General features: G+C 43.2%; 1 protein-coding gene across 1 annotated transcript in view; it reads left to right on the top strand.

The window, feature by feature from the left end:
• TESMIN (testis expressed metallothionein like protein) overlaps positions 1 to 19,935 on the top strand; it is a 40,785-nt gene that overhangs the window by 9,218 nt on the left and 11,632 nt on the right. Inside the window, exons 4-6 of the mRNA XM_006063956.3 lie at positions 225 to 345; positions 2,151 to 2,227; positions 5,065 to 5,159. Of these exons, the coding sequence (XP_006064018.1) occupies positions 225 to 345; positions 2,151 to 2,227; positions 5,065 to 5,159 (293 nt within the window). The remainder of the gene's footprint in view (positions 1 to 224; positions 346 to 2,150; positions 2,228 to 5,064; positions 5,160 to 19,935) is intronic.

Genomic DNA, 19,935 nt, shown 5'->3' with positions numbered 1-19,935 from the left:
AACACACCTCACAAGACATTTCCCCGGGAATTTTTTTGCCTTGTGGTCCCTCCAGAGAGCATGTTATTGTAGAGTAAAAAAGTGAGAATACATCTATAGTTTACCATTTTCCATTAAAACTTAAATTGTGCATTAAAACTGTGTTCTTGGATTTAAGTTTACTTAGATTCATATTACTGGATATCTTTTTAAAAATGAAGCCTGATCATTATTTTTCATTTTAGGTGATATGTCAGTTGAAAGGGGGTACACAAATGCTGTGTATAGACAATTCTGGCACAAGAGAACTAAAAGCACTTCATTTGGTTCCTCAGTATCAAGACCAAAATAATTATCTACAGTCAGGTACAAAGTAAATTAATAGAAAAATATGTCATATATCACATGGAAGTTGGTAAGTGAATATGTTTGTGAATATGTACATAGAGTGAAAGTGAAATAGGCAGTTAGGCAACTTGGCAACCCCTACAGCCCATATTAGTGAGTTAAGACTAGAAAAATATATCTTTATAGGTTAATTTATGTACATTGTTCTGACTATCTCAAATTCTTAGATAGCTGTCCTCTCCTTCTGCTATCTGTAGAGAGCTTTGTGATGCTAATAGGCAACTACTTGTACCCATGAGTGGTGTGGCCAGAGGTAACTGGGTTGAAACAAACTTTCCCAGATTAGGCAGTGGGTTGACTGTTCAGATGTGGCAAAAATTATACAGATTTTAATGTAAATGTTTTAATGCAGTCAAGGAGAACCACCACTCTGCTTTAATCATCATGAGTTCTGAAATAACTATCAAATGCTGACTTATCTGCCATTGATTTATTCAGAAACTTCTTTAAACTGGTGCAATAATAATAAATAATCTATAACTACTTGATTACCATCAAATGACTTATGAATGATTAAAGGAAGGTCAAATGACATAGTTTTAAGATTGTGTTTACAAAAGTTAGACACTAATACTCAAAAACTGGGCATCTGTGTGTACTATGCACATAATTGTGTTACCCTAAAGCTTGAATTTAACCAGAATATTTCATTATCATATGATTCACTGACCTTGTCATAATTTAAGTCAATATTCAGTCCTGATGCCATTTCAGTGAGCCTTTGGAGCCCAGGGCAAAAAGACAGAATGTAACTGCTATTCCATCCTGATAGTCTCCTTATCCAGGGACAGATAACATGCCTCTAAGGCATTTACTTTTCTATGATGCAAAGTGCCTCCAGGAGCACTTTGCTGCACACCAGCCATGGGTTTTCTGGCTCCAGTCCCTGTGGGTCAGAGCTGCCTCTGATCCTCTACACAGGCAGAGAAGGCTTCTTTCCCAATTCCCTTCCTTCTGGAACACGACAAAATCCTAATGCCTTAGATCATCCCCAGAAGGAAGATTTACATAATGCTCTCCTCATCTATGTCCTTGTCATATCACCGTAACTGCTCAGCCCCCAGCCTAGTTTCCCTTGTCACTGTGTACACATTAAATATCACCATGAAATAGATGGATTCAGTTACATAAATCTCAAGGAAACACCACTCAAAGGAGGCACAAGCCTTCAGTAGGTGGGCAATCAGGAGACTTCTCCTGTCACTCCAGTTCAAACACGGAATTTGACAGGGACCGTAGTGTCTCACGGGCGCTTAGGCCAAAGAAATTCGTTATCGGTTCCAATCTTAAGTAGTTTGCTCCCATTACATGCCATTAAATTAGAACCTGAGGAAGAACACACATAAACTGAAAGTGGTTCGTGTGTCGTCCCACAGGGGGCGCTGTGCTTTCTTTGAAAACGGGACGTATCTAGTGCCTCCCTGGCGAGTGCGGCAGCTCTCGAGGGCACCGTGGCGCAGAGTGTAGGAACCTGGGCAGCGACATTTTTTAGCGTAACATCCCGGAAGCGCAAGTAAAGTAGCATTATGACAAAGAAAAAAGGTGTAATAAGTAAAAGCAAGCAAGCAAACAAACAAACAAACCCAAGCTGAAAACATTGACCAGAAAGGTTTTATAGAAAACATAAATGGGTTCAAGAGAAGTGTAAATGACTTTGCACAGGTTAAACTCGTGATACATTATCATTTTTGTACTTTCTTCCATGTGCAAGTGGAAAAGGAACAATATATGCTATCAATAAATTGTAATTGTCTTCCTTACAGATGTCCCTAAACCCATGACTACTTTAGTAGGAAGATTTTTGCCAGTACCAGCAAAATTAAATCTCATTACACAACAAGTGAGTTATTGCTTTAATAAAAAAAAAATACAATAGGGTATTATTGTCTGTTGAAATTTCAATTGTTGAAGTTTGAATTACTCAGAAAGTATATTTATCCTCTGTTTTACAATCAGTGGTTAAACCAAGTATCCAACACCTTCACCCCACGTTAGGCACTGGGAGTAGCAGAGTGAGTCTAAGACCCCCTTCTCTGCCGGCTCTGTGAGACAACCTGGCCCTTCCTATGGCCTCTGGACCCCAGTTCTGCCCCATTTGCTGAATGTGTCCTTTGTGGTCCTGACACCCATCAGCACATACCCCTCACTTGGTCTAGAATATTTATTTCCCACCTTTGTCCACATCAGGAAAATGCTCTTTATTTAAAATGCTTTTATGATTACACCATAATGTGCATAGATTAAATATAAGACAAATGTACTCTTTTCCTTAAGTCTTGATGTAAAATGCCCCCTCTCCAGAAGAGCCTTCCGTACGTCCCCAGGGTAGACGGCCACTCTCTGTCACAGCACCTGTTTGATTCTCTGCACACACTGTTACTGTCTTGTGTTCTTCAGTTTGTTTGTTGGCCTGTATCCACCCACAGGAATACAAGCTCCATAGAGCAGAGATCTTGCAATTCTTGGTTATATCTGTGGACTGAGGGCTGGAGCAAAGCTAACATGTATCAGGCCTTCATAGAGGGTGGCCTTCAACAGGGCAGCATGCCTGAGCACTTGGGTTACATCCGTGAGCCAATATTAAGCGAACCCCCCAAAACAAATCAAAGCAGAACAGATGACTCTGCCCTCCCACAGTTTACATTTCAGTGTGGGAGACAGACAATAAGCAAACCTAATAAATAAATAAATTATACTGTATGCTAGGAGAGCAGAGGCAGGGCACTGGAGGTGGGGGTTTGAGGAGGAAGGCAGGTGGCAAGTCTAAGCAAGGTGGTGAGTGTTGGCGCCACTGAGAAGGTGACACTCGAGCGCAGTCTTGAGAGAGAAGAAGAGGTGAACCATGTCACTGTCACATGGAAGGGCCTTTCAGGCATGGGGAGCAGCACTCACAGTCTGGGTCCAGTGGGCTGTGGAGACAGTCAGGAGGCTGATGGGGCAAGGGTGGAGCAAGCGAGAGGGGGGGAGCAGGAGGAAGTGGAATGCGACAGAAGACATCTTACTTAAAAGACATCTCTTTTTCTCTGCTTTACTTTGAGGCTAAATAAATAAGCAAAAGAGAGAGAAATTATATCTGGTTTATTCTGAGAATCGTCTCAACCTCAAGAACTGTTAAATCACTTCCTCAAAAGAAGGCAAAAGTCCAGAGAAGTCTACTCCTCATGGACTGCCACGAGGAGGTGTGGGCCCAATAATTGGGTGTCTGGGTGACTGTAAAGGAAACAGGTGCAGTCACTGGTGAACACTTCCCTCTAGCAAAGCGGGGGAGAGGAACACAGAGCCTCCCAGCTCTCAAGACCCACGAGGGTGGTTCTGGTGGTGACTCCCTGTGAGACTGTGGTGGGGGATTTGTAATGAAGGAGTTGGACCCTGGGTGGTTTCTCAGTGTCTTCAGGGCCCATCAGGGAATGATTACACACAATGATAAAAGAAGCAGAAGAGAGAAAGGAAGATAGATAAATTGTGTTTTCCCAAGATCATGCTTCTTTTTTTTTGACTGCACTGAGTGGCTTGTGGGATTTTAGTTCCCTGAAAGTGAAGTCGTTCAGTCGTGTCTGACTCTTTGCAACCCCGTGGACTGCAGCCCACCAGGGTCCTCCATCCATGGGATTCTCCAGGCAAGGGTACTGGAGTGGGTTTCCATTGCCTTCTCCAGGGGATCTTCCAGACCAGGGGATCTTCCCGACCTAGGGATCGAACTCAGGTCTCCCACATTGTAGGCAGGCGCTTTACCGTCTGAGCCGCCAGGGAAGTTCCCTGACCAGGAATCAAACCCAGGTCTTTAGCAGTGAAAGTACAGAGTCCTAGCCACCAGACTTCCAGGAAATTCCAAAACTATATTTCTTAAATAAAGCTTATTTTTAAATTTAAAGTTTTCAGGGAGGAAGGGACAAGGATAGGATGTTTGTGATATACACAAATAATTTCAAAATCTAAACTTATTCAACAGTTGAAATTTCTTCAAGCTTCTTTTAAGAAAAAAAAGGTCAACGTTGATTTTGCTACCCTTTCCTTTCCCTGTAATCCATGTGAATGGATAATATACAATAAAAGAACGTGAGAACCAAAAAGCAAAGGACATGGATAATGCAGAGATTAGGACACTGGTTTTGAATTTGTTAAACTTGATTACAAAATTTTTTATGATTAGATGAAAAAGTAATGGTTGCCAATGAGATTTCAAATGTCAAGATCTCTTGTGTTAAACTAAGAACATAATAATAATTAAAGAACATGTTTAGTTTATAGAACTATGTTATCGAATTTGTTTCCGAATTTGTAGTTCATAAAAGTGAAAAAAATGTCCATTGCAATAACACTGGGCAACCAACTGACAGCCGTGTGAACCACTTGTCAGCTTGTAGGTGGCTTGGCCCGGAGTCCTTGGCCTGTTTCAGTCTTTGACCACAGTCAGGCTTTCTCGCCCCAGGGCATCCTGTGGTCTGGTGGGTGAGGTGACTGGGGCTGGACTCCTCTCACTTCTACGGAAACCCTTGGCTGGAACCCACTCAGGCATTAGCAGAACCATGGTGATAACAAGGCCTGGATGTTGTCGTGAAGGGATCGTGGTATAAACCTCCAGAAGAAAATCATTTTTGTCTATATCTGGGGGGGAGGTATAATAAACTTTTAAAATGTATACTAATTCAAATTATGCTTGCCTTTGACTTTACACAGCTTGACAGTGGAGCCTTACCATCTGCAATCAACGGGTCTGCTTTCCCCTCAGGATCAACTCTTCCAGGACCACCACCAAAAATAACTTTGGCTGGGTAAGAATTAAAAGCAACTGTCACTTGAATGTAAGAGTTTAAGAGGCTCTTGGGTACATTTGTGATTTTCTTCTGAGTTTTAAAGTTAGCTTTACCTGCAAACCTTCATGACTTCTAAAATAGGATTTTTACATTCAGCAGTGCACTAACGGTATTGCTGTGAGTGTCTGGTTTGTGGTTGCTTAAAGACTGATCTGTAACCTTCATTTACTTCTACTCTCTGCCCACTGCCCAGTTGGCAGTGTTTCGGAGGTTTGCTGCCAATCCTAGCTGTCTTGAGAGCACATTGGCTTAAACTTGGCTGCTCTGTTTCTTTTTTGCTGTCATCAACACAGGTAATGGTGTGGCAGTCACTTAATGCTGACTGCAGTCTCCGTGCCTTTATGGCAGCCTCTGCCCGCTGCTTTTGCTCAGGTTCAATGGCAGGGTCCAAGGCACATGGTCTGCAGGTGGATATGGCTGCACTTATCTGGGACCTTGTCTGGACATTTTAAAATCATGTCTATAATTGTAACTAATTAAACTAACCAAGCTGGTTGCAACTTTCTTGAGTACACACTCATGTGCTGTCAGTGAATAGAGCAGCCCTCTTTGTTCATGGAGCCATCTGGTTGGTTATGGAGGGCCATCTCTTCCTGCCTCCAGAAGTTGGGGCACACAGCCTAATGAAAAAGTACATTTGAGGGCCTGAAGGAAATCAGGCCAGCAATTTAGGAAATGTAGGCTGGTCTCTAGTGCCCCCAGCCTCCTGAAGTTTCTGCCTTGAGGCACATCTTCACTGTGACCTTGATGAGGGTGAGCAGAGTCACGGGGCCGTGTGAGAGGCCTAGGTGAGCCGCTAGGCGGAGTTCGGTGACCTGGTGGGATTCAGTCAACACACACCTCCGCGGCGTCGCTAAAGAACGTCAGCTGCTCACATGATTTGCAGCTCCAGTCTTAGTAGTTGGTCGTGGAGCTGGTTGTGATTCTGTGCCACCTCAGTTGTTGACTCTCATTTAATTTGGCTGACTAAGACTATGGGAGCCATTCTCCTGGCTTCAGTATCTTGGCATGGTGGATCAGTGGTTGCTGTTTACCTGGTTCTGTAATCATGGCTCATAATGTTTGTGGACAAAACAACTCTGTGAGCAACTTCTAGATTTGCTGATGGTATTACATCTTTGGCTACACCATGTGACCCAGGATTTTCTCAGGATACATACCTTACCTCGCTTGTAATCTGGGAGCATCCAGCCCGTGGTATTGCACACCATGTGCTTTAGCATGCCTACCATATCCACGGGCATTCGGTGCTTCAATCCTTTATTTCCGGTGTGGCTCTCGGAGTTAGAGTGCCGTTTGAAGTTTCTCTGTGTTGCAGCTGCTACACGTTTCCACAGAGGAGCAGCAGTGAGGGGACTTTCACTCGGTGCACCCCCTTATTCCCACCCTCCCCCTGCCTTCTTTCCGCTCTCTGCAAGGTTTTCTCTGTTATGAAGTAATTATGCAGGCCATAAAATATTTTTCTATTATAAATGATGTGCCAGGAAGGTTTGCCAGGAACAACATGAGCTTTGTTTTTGTATTTTTTGCTGCAAATAATTACTTGATTTGATGTCATGCCACTGAACCAGCAGATGATTGTTGTCTCTACACCCGCAGCACCGACGGCGCGCTGGAATCGCTCCCACTCGCTGTTTCTGGTGAGGGGGCCGTCAGGAAACCCATTCTGTATGAGTACTGTTTTTGGTGAGGGAGCCGTCAGGAAACCGTTTGCTGGCTGTTTCATTCTGTGCGAGTTCCCAACAATGACTATTTTGCTAGACCTCTTTAGATGCTTTGTTAGGCTTTTTTTTTTTTTTTAACTTTCATCAGACAACAAGGTTAAAGTACGTGTGAAGACATGAGAAAGGACACTCTGTCAGCCCCTGTGGTGTAAGCGTTCTGAGAGAGGTGACTTAGATGGGCCGGCTTGGGCCTCACAGCAAGCAGTCCATGTGGGTGAATTCACCCAGTCACCATTCTCGAGATACAGGTGGTGAACTGGCTGACTTATTCAGTAGCCTATCATATGAATAAAAATTCACATCCTGTCACTCAGCACAGCTTTAATAATCAAATTATCAATCAGACATTACTGTGAATTCTGATATCCCTTGATGTCTTTATTTTTGGTAACATCATGAACATTATAAAATTCAAGAGTCTGCTTCTCTGGAAAATTTTTCTTAACGATGAGGTCCTATCTCACTGTGGTACAGTTTATTTATAATGCTTTTCTGAGGCAGAGTTGTCCAGATCTCCTCTAGCCCTTTAATTCTCAGGTTGGCATAGAAGAGTAGTCAAATATTATTAATATTAGAGCCATGGAAGTTTTTTCCAGTTTAATCCACTGCAGTGAACGCGTCCCTTTACTGTCCCTCCAGGCGCTCTTTGCTCATCCCTGATGTGGTGTCTTTGCTTGTGCTGTTATTTCAACTGAAACATCCTTTTGATGAATAACAAAAAAACTTCACACCCTCGAAAGTCAATGTCAAGTTCTACTTCTTTCAGGAGTAGTGTGTTTTGTTTTTTCATCTCTATTAAACTGTCCTCGAATTTTATATCATTTATAATCTATATCATATAATTTGATAGTTGATTATATAATATCTTTTGTTCTCTAATTTTTCAATTATATATAGCTCATGTCCCAAATTATTTGGTGGATTCCTCTAGAACAGGCAACGTAAATTAAAATAGATGTGTATGTATGTATATTTTGGCATTCCCCTGCACTTATGACAGTCTAGCCACAAAGTGACCTCATAGTCAGTGCCTGTTTGCACCTTCCTACGCTGTAGATACTCACTGAACTGTGCTCTCTCCTTCCACAATTACGGCAGGTCACCACTGCAGTGTCTCCATGGGCCCCTACTCCATCTTTAAAGGGAAGAGTTTTGGTTCCTCTGGACAGGTAGTGCCAGGTCACACCATGCCCCATTTTAGAGGCAAGGCCAAGGGCAAGAGTGGTGAAGTGGGTGCCCATGTCCCCCTCCTCTGAACAGCTCACATCTGATCCAGGTCCGGGGACCAGGGGCAGTGTAGCCAGATCTGCCGCCTGCAGGCACCCATGAGGATAGAAGGCTGCCACTCTCCTCTCTATGAAGGGGAAAACTAGACTAGATGAAGAATAAGTTAATAAAGACTCAACAACATAGTGTGGGGATATAATCTTAAAAATGGGAGACATCTCCAGAAGAAGCAACACACAGCAGCTCAGCCAGGAGTCGGTGACCCTTTACGGTTTCCAATGAGAGAGGGCAGGGCTCCTGAAACAGAAACCGAAGGTGAGGAGAGAGGCGGAGCCCTGATGAGGGGAGCTTCCAGAGCACGGGGGTGGGGGCCTGAGCTGAGGTTAGACTGACCTCCCCTGACTCAAGACAGCTGTGTGTGTGAGGGCGCAGCGCACAGGCAGAGGGTGGCTCCCGTGCTCTGCAGGACGCCAGGAGGCTGTCAGCAAGACTGTATGTGCCGAGCCCTGCCGGAGCTCCTGAAGAGACCAAGTCCAAGACGTGGTCTCAAAAGCAGCCAGGGCCACAGAGGCAGAGCCTGTGCACACAGCCTCAGGGAGCAGGAAGCTGAGCTCGAGGGCCACAGGCCCAGGGAGGGGGAGCCCCGCTCACAGCCGGTGTTTGGGCATGTGTGCTCCTGCTCAACCCCAGGGCCTACCCACCGTCTCACAGAGCGGACATCCCAGGTGCCCTCAGGCAGCGGTGCTCCGAACATCGTTTCTTAACCCGCAGTCTCCCTCAGGTTTAGCAGTATCCAGCACACATTCACCTCTCCCCTTCTGATGCCCCTGAAAATGGCTTCTGGGTTAATCCCCAAAGGAACAGTTAGGAGGGCAGTCCCCAGTACCCACATGATAACATTCAAAACCCATGTGATACTCGTGGTAATACTAGTCAGCTCTAACACGGCAGACGACGGTTTATCTGTTGTTTCTTTAGCTTACTCTTCATTAGTGTGCTGATTTGAAAAATACAGAAGTAGAAATCTATTTGGTGTGGGGAGCCACACACAGTAGAGGTTTAAACAGATCAATGGAAGAAGCTTAGGGAAGGTCCAAGGCCCCAGTGACATGAAATATCTCTCCCTCCTCTGCTCCCCAAAACGGTGTGTGTCATAGTTGTAAAGAGCCTGCCTGCCAGTGCAGGAGACATAAGAGACACAGGTTCAATCTCTGGGTTGGGAAGATCCCCTGGAGAAGAGCATGGCAACCCACTCCAGTATCCTTGCCTGGAGAATCCCATGGACAGAGGAGCCTGACAGGCTACAGTTCATGTGGTCGTGAAGAGTCAGACATGACTGAGTGACTAACGCTTTTGCTTTCACTTTCACTTTCCCTGGGGCCTGTGCCCTCGAGTTCAGCCATCTGCTCCCCGACACTATGTGTGCGGGCTTGGGGAGGAGGCAGCGATAGGGTCTCTGGGCATGCAGCTGGACCTGGCCAGGCCTGCCCCTCACATTGTGAATGTGCATGCCGCGCCATCTTATGATCTGGCACTGATAAATGATAGCTATAACTCTCTGGTGTTGAGATTTTCAATCTTTGTTCAAAAACACCAGCTGCTTAGCTAATTCTCTTTTTGAAGAGTAATGATCTGAATACATTTTCTTTTTTAATCTTTATAGAGTAACTCTTAGTTCATTGGACACAAAGTCTAAAAAGCCATGTAACTGTACCAAATCCCAGTGTCTGAAATTGTAAGTAATCGCAAATCCTTCATTATTAAGTAGAAATAAGGTTGTTTAGAAATCAGTAAGTGGAGCAGGGTCCAGACAAACATGAACGGCTAGTAGTGTATATGCTACAGTTAAGACTCAACAGCCGTGTACTCACGCTCCTCGTAAACCAGAGAGACTAGAAACAGCACTTTCTGCATAAGCCTGGTTGGGATCTTTCGGTATTATCTTGACCAACTAACTTAGTAAAAGACTCTGCCTGCGCCTCAAGTGGTATGATTTTCTTGGATTTTGGTTAACATTCTCCAGCCCCTCCAACAAGAGCTAAACACTGCATTCTTGTTGAGCATTAACTGTAACATTTCCGCATCTTAGTTTTTAAAAGCTGGATGAATTGGTTTACTCTATATTGAATTCTTCTCAGAACAATTCTCCCCCAGGGATGCCAGCTTCCTGGGAGGCTCAGTCGGCGGGGTGGTAGGGCAGGTTGTGAAGCAGAATCTGGGCTGGGGTGGACTGTGTGGCTGGAATAGGAGGTGGACCGGTCACCATGACTGGTGGCACCATGCCCTTGAGCTCCCGTCCCCGCCTGTCTTGTGGAGGTTCATCTGTGCGATCTGTCTGCTCTCAGCTTCTGCCCTGAGTGCCCGCCTAGCTTTAAGTTACGTGATGGAAGGGGAGAATACGCCTTGTGCCGATGTCTAACAACCCTAACCACTATCTCCACATGATTTTTCCATTGCAGAGCTCCTGCTGAAGTCACTGAGAGCTCCATTGATGGGACAGTGATGTGGGGGTGCAGAAGTGGGTAAAAATCCAGAAGTCTGTGAAACTTGGTTCACAAAACAAAACTGAACAAACAAATAGATTTTTTAAATTAATGTTAAAATCTAGGGTTGACTGTATGTAAATACTGAGTTGTCTTTGGTTTAGTCTGTGAATGCAAGTCCTATACCTCTCTGAACGTTGGACACACCATGAGACTATTGATCAGGAACTCTAAAAATGCAGCTGGGTGAGGAGGAAGGAGAACAGAGAGAAAAGCCTGGACCATGTGACACTGTCAAGCCAGAGTGGCCAGCCCAGATGGAAACTTCTGATGCGGTGGAGGACGAGGTGGTAGAGACGAGAGTGGACAGAGCTGGGGGGTGAAGGGGTTCCTGTGGACAAAGGCTGCCATGCTGCTGGCTGGGTGGGCGACTGGGTTGCCTAAGAACAACCCGTGAAGCCTAGAGCAAGGTGTGTACACTGTGACTGGGGACAAAGTGAGGCGGCTCTTAAGGACTTGGAAATAAGATGTCTCTAAGAAGGGTTTTTCCATGATCCAGAGGATGTTGGCAATTTGATCTCTGGTCCCTCTGCCTTTTCTAAAACCAGCTTGAACATCTGGAAGTTCACGGTTCACATATTGCTGAAGCCTGACTTTGAGAATTTTGAGCATTACTTTGCTAGCGTGTGAGATGAGTGCAATTATGCGGTAGTTTAAGCATTCTTTGGCATTGCCTTTCTTTGGGACTGGACTGAAAACTGACTATGCCAAAGCCTTTGACTGTGTGGATCACAATAAACTGTGGAAAATTCTGAAAGAGATGGGAATACCAGACCACCTGACCTGCCTCTTGAGAAATCTGTATGCAGGTGAGGAAGCAACAGTTAGAACTGGACATGGAACAACAGACTGGTTCCAAATAGGAAAGGGAGTATGTCAAGGCTGTATATTGTCACCCTGCTTATTTAACTTATATGCAGAGCACATCATGAGAAACGCTGGGCTGGAAGAAGCACAAGCTGGAATCAAGATTGCTGGGAGAAATATCAATAACCTCAGATATGCAGATGATACCACCCTTATGGCAGAAAGTGAAGAGGAACTAAAAAGCCTCCTGATGAAAGTGAAAGTGGAGAGTGAAAAAGTTGGCTTAAAGCTCAACATTCAGAAAACGAAGATCATGGCATCTGGTCCATGGGAAATAGATGGGGAAACAGGGGAAACAGTGTCAGACTTTATTTTTTTGTGCTCCAAAATCACTGCAGATGGTGATTTCAGCCATGATATTAAAAGACACTTACTCCTTGGAAGGAAAGTTATGACCAACCTAGATAGCATATTGAAAAGCAGAGACATTCCTTTGCCAACAAAGGTCCATCTAGTCGAGGCTTTGGTTTTTCCAGTGGTCACGTATGGATGTGAGAGTTGGACTGTGAAGAAAGCTGAGTGCCGAAGAATTGATGCTTTTGAACTGTGGTGTTGGAGAAGACTCTTGAGAGTCCCTTAGACTGCAAGGAGAGCCAACTGGTCTATTCTAAAGGAGATTAATCCTGGTGTTCTTTGGAAGGACTGATGCTAAAGCTGAAACTCCAGTACTTTGACCACCTCATGTGAAGAGTTGACTCATTGGAAAAGACTCTGATGCTGGGAGGGACTGGGGGCAGGAGGAGAAGGGAACAATAGAGGTTGAGATGGCTGGATGGCATCACTGACTCAATGGACATGAGTTTGAGTGAACTCCGGGAGTTGGTGATGGACAGGGAGGCCTGGCGTGCTGCAATTCATGAGGTCGCAAAGAGTTGGACACGACTGAGCGACTTAATTGAACTGAACTGAACTGAAGAAGGGTTAGTGAATAGTGAAGTTGCTCAGTCGTGTCCAACTATTTGCGACCCCATGGACTGTAGCCTACCAGGCTCCTCTGTCCATGGGATTTTCCAGGCAATAGTCCTGGAGTGGATTGCCATTTCCTTCTCCAGGGGATCTTCCCAACCCAGGGATCGAACCCAGGTCTCCCTCATTGTAGACAGATGCTTTACTGTCTGAGCCACCAAGCTGAAGTGAAGAAGGGTTACTTATTGATTACTTCATAATGGAAAGGCCCAAGAAATAGCTTCTTGCCTAGAAGCAGCTTTCCAGATTAATCGGTGACTAACCTGCTAAGGAAAGATTTTATCATCACAAGGGGGCTTGGTCAGCGTTGGAACAAATGAAAAGGAGGTTCAGAGTGTTTGTGGTGCTGTGCCGGGAAGGCAGACATTGTGTCTGGGGGCTGCGGGGGCCACCCACTCCAGAGAAGTGTGGGTGCCATGTACAGGGGATGTGTAGCCCTCCCGGTGTGTTCTGTGCCTCTGCACCTCTAAATTCACACTCAGCACCAGTGATTTTGCTTCCTCAGTAGCAGCATCCTGAGAAGCAGGGGGCCCTGAATAAAGGCTGGGAACATTATAGGCACCGGAGGGGATGTTGTTTCCACCAAAAATTAACACATAGCAGTCTGAACAGTGCATCTTTGTGTGGTTGGTATCAATCTACCACTGAGAAACCAATTATCTCCAGAAATACTGCTTTTGGAAAGGCTAGAAATGGGCATATTCAACCCAGTGGACCTTCTTGGTGAGATCTGTGCGCTTGTGCTGGTGGCAACAGCACTGTGTCTGCGTGTGCCACAGGTGCCCGTCCTGATGCCCGCCAGGGTGGGTTCACCACCGCAGCTCCACTAGCCAGCATGGCATCAGCACCAGTCATAGCTCTTAGCTTCCTTCAGCTTTTCACTCCCCGCAGCTAAGTCATGTTCAAAGCAGTGGAATCTAATTTTCTTGGAGTCTATTTGTCCCACGTTATTGGGAATCTCTCTTGGATAAATGTTAAGAGGGATTACTACTAATTGGCCATTAATAAAGAGCAAACCACATTATTGTATTTTTTAAAAATCCAAGTGCTGCATACACGTGGGTAAAAATCAGTAAGTATATGTGATTACAATGGAGAGAACTGCATCATAATCTGCATCCCTCCCCCTCCCCAGACTTCTCCCTAGAGGCCGCCGCTTCAGTGACTTCTGTGTTCAGGCTTTCCGAACTTTGCCTCCATGTCTGGAAAGATCATCTGCTGCCATCTTGCTGTGGGAGAGGAGGGGACACTCTGCCCTCAACCCCCTTGGCTAGAGCCACCGTTTTCAGTTCCTTTGCTGTTTACCCTTGAAACTCAAAAATCTTATACTTCAAATTTTTGTTTTTATTGTTGTTCCAGTTTTAAAGTGTTTGTAGCCAGGGATATGCCAGGATGCCAGTGAACAAAGAATGAGTTTAGAATATATCATCTCAAGTCTTTCCAAGCACTACAAGTAAAATGTTAGGATATAATGTGCCTGCGGGAAGTGAACCTACCACAGAGCACCCTGGGTACTTTCTTGAATAGTATCGTCACCTTCTCGTTAAGTGACAGAGCAAGGCTACCCACAGAGCGTGGGGCGTTGCTGCCTGCCAGCACTGCCGCAGTCGGTACCTCGAGGACAGTATCGTTAACAGATGATGCGCTGGTGTTTCATAGCCAAGAGAGGGGCCACAAACCTCAAGTGAGGGCTGTAGACGTGGTTTCCTGGGCAATGGTGAGAGTGGACTAAAGAAGGAGGACAATACAAACACCTCATGCAAGAATAGCTAGACTGTGGACAGCACTGGTGAGATAGCATGGACTCAGGAGTGAGGCATGCCCTGAAACACCGCCACCCACTCTCACTCATCAACCTGCAGGCAGCTGGATTTTCTTCCACTGAAGACTGGAACCCTTATGTCTGTCCAACTGACCCACCAAGTGGAGGAGCCTGAGACCAGAGAGGGCGATGCTTTTCCAGCTCTCATCTTGTGGCTGCCATTATAGCTGTTACCATTGGGGCAGATCAGCCTGAGCTTCCTAGGAGGAAAAGTGATTCTGCTTAGAGGGGAGCCCACAGAGGTAACAGAAGGGAGTGGAATTTGGGTTGGGGGCCAAGGTGTATATCCTGGCCCTAGACATGGGTTTTTGACCCTGTCTGACCCTTGTTCTAACCCTGAGAGAGAGAATGTGTGCACAATGGAAGGCCCCATGGGGAGGAGTCTGTGTCTTGTTTACAACTCTACCTCCAGTGTGCGGTGCAAGGCCGATGTCGACTGGGCACTCAATGCACACAGCAGAAAATGAGTAGTGACTTTTGTTGAACACAAGTTTTCAATTTAATATAGTCAAAATTATCAAGTGTCTTTATTGTTACTGCCTTTGTGTGCCTTGTTTAAGAAATCTGGCCATATCCCAAGGTTAAATAGATGTGCCAATAGACTATTTATAAAAGTTTAAAGGTTTGCTTTTTGTCATTGAGGCCTTAATGCACCTGGAATTGATTTTTGTGAATGGCATTAGGTAGAAATTAATTTTTTATCATATGTACAGTTAATTTTCTAGCACCATTTATTGCGAAACCCAAATATGGTCACCCATAATCTGCCATGCATTCCCTGTCAGCTGTCAAGAGTTTGAAGTATACATGTGGGTCTGGTTCTGGGTTCTTAATCCTGCTCCTTGCAAGGGTCCCACTTCTTAGTTGTAACAATTCATCTGTGAATTTCCTTCATCTTTGTATATAAGCAATCATCTTGTCTGCAAAGTGTCTTTGATGGTGTCTTTCCCATCCTTTCCTTTTCCTTGCCTGATGGTCTTAGCTAGGACCTCTACAGCTGTGATGAGGGAATGCTGGTGCAGGGCACTGCCTTGCTCCTGATTTTCATAGGAACACTTCTAAAATTCCCTTACCTAAATTTTATTCCCTGAATAAGATATTTGCTATAGGTTTTTGAGAAATGCTCTATAGTATGCAGAGGACATGCCTAGACGCTGTAACAGACTCTGAACGGCAAGCAGGGCTCTTGTGGTGGCTGGTCGGGGTTAGTACCTCCTCCTCCTTCAGCAGACGTCCTGCCATCCTCGAGTGATTCCCCAGCTGCCACCCTCACAGTCACCTTCCCGCCATGGGGAAGAGGAAAGAGCAGGGTAAAGGCACGCTCCTTACCTTCTAAGGCATAATCCGTGATCACCACAGCCACTTCCACCCAACGTCCCTTGGCCAGAACCTAGTCGTGTGGTCAGACCATGTATGTAGGAAGCTGGGAAGTGAAGCAGAGCCAACCACACCCTCAACTAGAGCTGTGGCAAGGGGCAGAGTGAGGGGCGCGTGGGCTGTTTTCTGCTGCATGCCCACCTCGGACTCCGAAAGGGTCCTTCTATGTATGCCTGGGTTCCTAAGTGCCTTTCTTTTTTAATTCTTAGTATAAACGAGTGGTGAATTTTATCAAAGCCTTTTTGCCTGCATTCTTTTAAATGATCAGATTGTTTTCCTCTTTTAATCTTACAGTTTGATGTATGACAACATTTTCTAATGGTCATCCACCCTCGTAGGCCAGACATTAAACCCCATTTGATCATGATGTATTGATTTTATCTTTCATGTGCACTGCTAGATTTAGTTTTCAATATTTTGTTAGGATCTTTGTATCTTTTTCATGAGTGAGATAGATCTGTAGTTTTCCTTTCTCATATTTTCTTTGTTTGAAATTGCTATTAGTGCTGAATTGCGTAATAAAATGCATTAGTAGTCTTCTCAAATTCCCACTGGACCCACTTTTTCTCTAGCCTCTGGAAAAGTTGGGCAAGATAGGATTTATTAGTTCTTTGAAGTTTGATTAAACTTTGTGCATAAAGCTGTTTGATTTAATGTCTGGGATTTGGAGTGGGGGTAAGAGATGGAGTACTCATTCACTCTCTTTATGAGCTGTTGCCGTCTCTAAGTTTGTGCTTCTTCTTGAGTCCATTTTATTTTATATTTTCTTGAAGATTATTGATTATTATTATTGACATTTTCAAGTCTCAGTATATCTCTGTTCATATACTCTTTTGTTATTTTTAAAAATTATCTATCTGTAGTTAGAACTTTAAATTTTTCTAATTTTAATTTCTACTATTGTTTGTTGTATCTTTTCTTCTCCTTGATCAGTCTCATGAGAGATTTGTCTGTTTTGTCAGTCATTTCAGAGCAGCAACTTTTGGTTTTATTGACTTTCTTGCTTATATTCCTGTTTTAAAAACATTACTTCTTACTCTTAACTCTTTTCTCCCTCATATAATAATTATTACAATGCATGCCTGCACGCCCAGTCATGTCTGACTCTGTGACCCCATGGACTAAACTGCCGGGTCCTCTGTCCATGGAATTTTCCAGACAAGAATACTGGTGTGGGTTGCCATTTCCTGCTCCACGGGATCTTGCTGACCCAGGGATCTAACCTGAGTCTCTTGCGTCTCCTGTATCAATAAGTGGGTTCTTTACAACTGCGCCACCTGGGAAGCCCATTTTCTCCCTCACACCTTTACCATTTTATTCCCTTGTTTTAATAGCTTTTTTGTGTTAAATACTTATTTATTTACAATCTTTTTTAGGAAATGCATTTAAAGCCATAAGCGCTCTGTGCGCTGCTTTGCTGCTCCTCCCAAGAGCGTGTGCTACTCCCATTGTCATTCACTCAAAGTACTTTGTAATTTTCATTGTAATGTTCTCTTCACTGCATGAATTATTTAGGTGTACATTTCAAAGTATCCAGATATATATGTATGCTTATATGTGCATGTATCTGTGTATATATATTTTTAAGCAACATTTTTATGGTCAATTTTTATGTTTAATTATAATGTGGCGAGATAATATGGTTTGTATAATAGCAATACTTTGAAATTAATGAAGATTGCCTTATGACAATGTTTGGTCAATATTTAATATATTCTATATTAACTTAAAAATGTATATTCTCTATTTGTTAGATGCATTTACTATCCATTAGTTCAAGTTTGTTAGTTTTGTTTTTTAAATCTGCTAAATGCTTATTAAATTTTGTGTGATTTATCTGTTTTTTATAAAAGTTCATTAAGACGTCTCATTATGATTGTGAATTTGCTTTTTTTTTCCTTATAATTCCATTTTTGTTTATATACTTTGAGCCTATAGTGAAAGGTGTACAAATTCATGATTGTTGTATCTTTTTTGGGAATTATTCCATTAACTGTTAAATGTGACTCTGTATCCTAGTGCTTTTTGCTTTATATGCTTTCTTTTATATTACTGTTACTACACCATATTTTCTTTGGTTAGTATTAGCACATTGTGCTCCTAACATCCTTCTACATTCATACTTTGTGTGGGAGTGTTTTAGGTGTGTCTTCTGTCATCTAAATATAGTTGAGTTTTTATTTTGTTTTATTTACTTATTGCATTACTATTATTCTTTTGGCCATGCCACGCAGTGACCAGGGTTCAAACGCACCAGTGACCAGGGTTTGACCAGGGTTCGAACCATCCTGCAGTGGAAGTACAGAATCTTAGCCATTGGACTGCCAGAGAAGTCCTATAGTTGGGTTTTTAAAAAGCAAATCTAATAATCCATGTTTCAATAGACTTTAAAATATCTTTGCATTCTTTGTCTCATTATTGATATATGTGGACTTATTTGTATCACAAATAAGTTTCATAAATTTTTTTTGAAGCCTTAAAATTTATTTAAGTTCTTTTGTTTCCCAAAATGGCAGCATTTCATATGTGCAATCTGCACCTTGCCTTTTTAAAATCATGGTAAAATATGCAAAACATAAAATTTACCATTTTAACCATTTTTAAATACACAATTCAGTGGCATTAATTGTACTCATGATGGTGTGCAACCATCACCGTTACCCATTTCTGGAACCCTTTTGTCATCTCAGATAGAAAGTCTGTACCCATTAAATAGGTTTCTGTTACCCCCAACCCCTGGCAAACCTCTGTTCTACCTTCTGTCTCTTCCTGTTCCAGGCACCTAGTATAGGTGGATTCATACAGTATTGTGCTTTTGTGTCTGGCTTTTTTCACTAACATAATATTTTCAGGGTTCATCCATGTTGTAGCATGTATTAGTACTTTATTCTTTTTCCAGGTTGATTAATATCCCATTGTATCATAGACCACATTTGTTTATCCACTGATTGTCCATCATCTGTTGATAGACACTTGGGTTGTTTCTACCTTTGACTATTGTGCATAATGCAGCCATGAACATGGGTGTGCAAGTGTCTGTCTGAGTTCTTGCTTTCATTTCTTTGGGGTATATACCTAGAAGTAGAATTGCTGAATTATATGATAACTTGTTATTTAACTTTTTGAGGAAACACATTACTGGTTTTCACAATGACTACACCATTTTATATTCCCACCAGAAATACAGAGTACCACTTTTGTGTTTTCTGATTACTGTTTTCTCCTTGCTTCCTTTTTTGCCTGATATATGTTTTAAAAAACTAATGGCAAAGTGGAGGAAGTTGAAGGTTAGGAGACTATCACAACAGCGTAGACAAAAATGATGATGACCTGAACTCGGGCAGAGATGGCAGGATGAGGAAAACCCACAGATTTAAAGAGACATTTCAAACTGTATGTAAAGAGACATATACATTTTTCACTCATTTATTCATTCCACAAATATTTTTTATTCCTGTGATTTCAGGGATAGAGAAAACAGAAATTAACAAGATAAGTTATGGTCCTGCTGTCTCAACACTCACAGTCCAGCTGGGGAGACAGACATGAATATAACGGTCACATACACAGAGATCATGTGGATGTGTGGCAAAGGAACAGCAATGGGCAGAGGGTAATGGGGGAACTGACCAAGTATGACAGCCAGGAAGATTTTCCTGAGGAAAGGAATGATTTTGGATGAGGAGGAGTTAATCAGGAGTTAATGAGGCAGAGGTGGATTCAAAGTGGGTCGATAAGAGCATTCTAGGCAGAGGAAATAGCAGGTACAAAGGCCATATGGCAAGAGAGAGAGGGCAGCAGGTTCTGGGAACAGAAAGGAGGCCAGTACCATCTGTGTAATATTGTTCATTATACCAAAATGCACAAAATAATCTGAATGTTCAGTTTAAGGGGAATGATCAATCACTCTACAGTGATGTTACTATAGAGTGGGGTACAGCGCAGGCATTACAGTGACATACATCTATTCACATGTAATATTACCTCTCATATTGATAAGTAATGAAAGCAAGCTGCCATATTGATTACTAACTTTGATACATAGTAAAATCACATTGAAACTGTATAGAATATGATCTTGTTTTTATTTATGTATTATATGTAATCAAACAGCATGTAGTTATTGATAACATGCATAGTTTTACAGAAAAACTCTGAAATATATTCACCAAATGGTCATCTCTAGGGAGCAGGATTCTGAATTATTT

Source organism: Bubalus bubalis, chromosome 5 (assembly GCF_019923935.1).
Source record: "Bubalus bubalis isolate 160015118507 breed Murrah chromosome 5, NDDB_SH_1, whole genome shotgun sequence".
In the NCBI taxonomy this organism is placed as follows: domain Eukaryota; kingdom Metazoa; phylum Chordata; class Mammalia; order Artiodactyla; family Bovidae; genus Bubalus; species Bubalus bubalis.
Note: the sequence above shows the minus strand (reverse complement) of the source record. Positions and strands in the feature narration are given on the sequence as shown.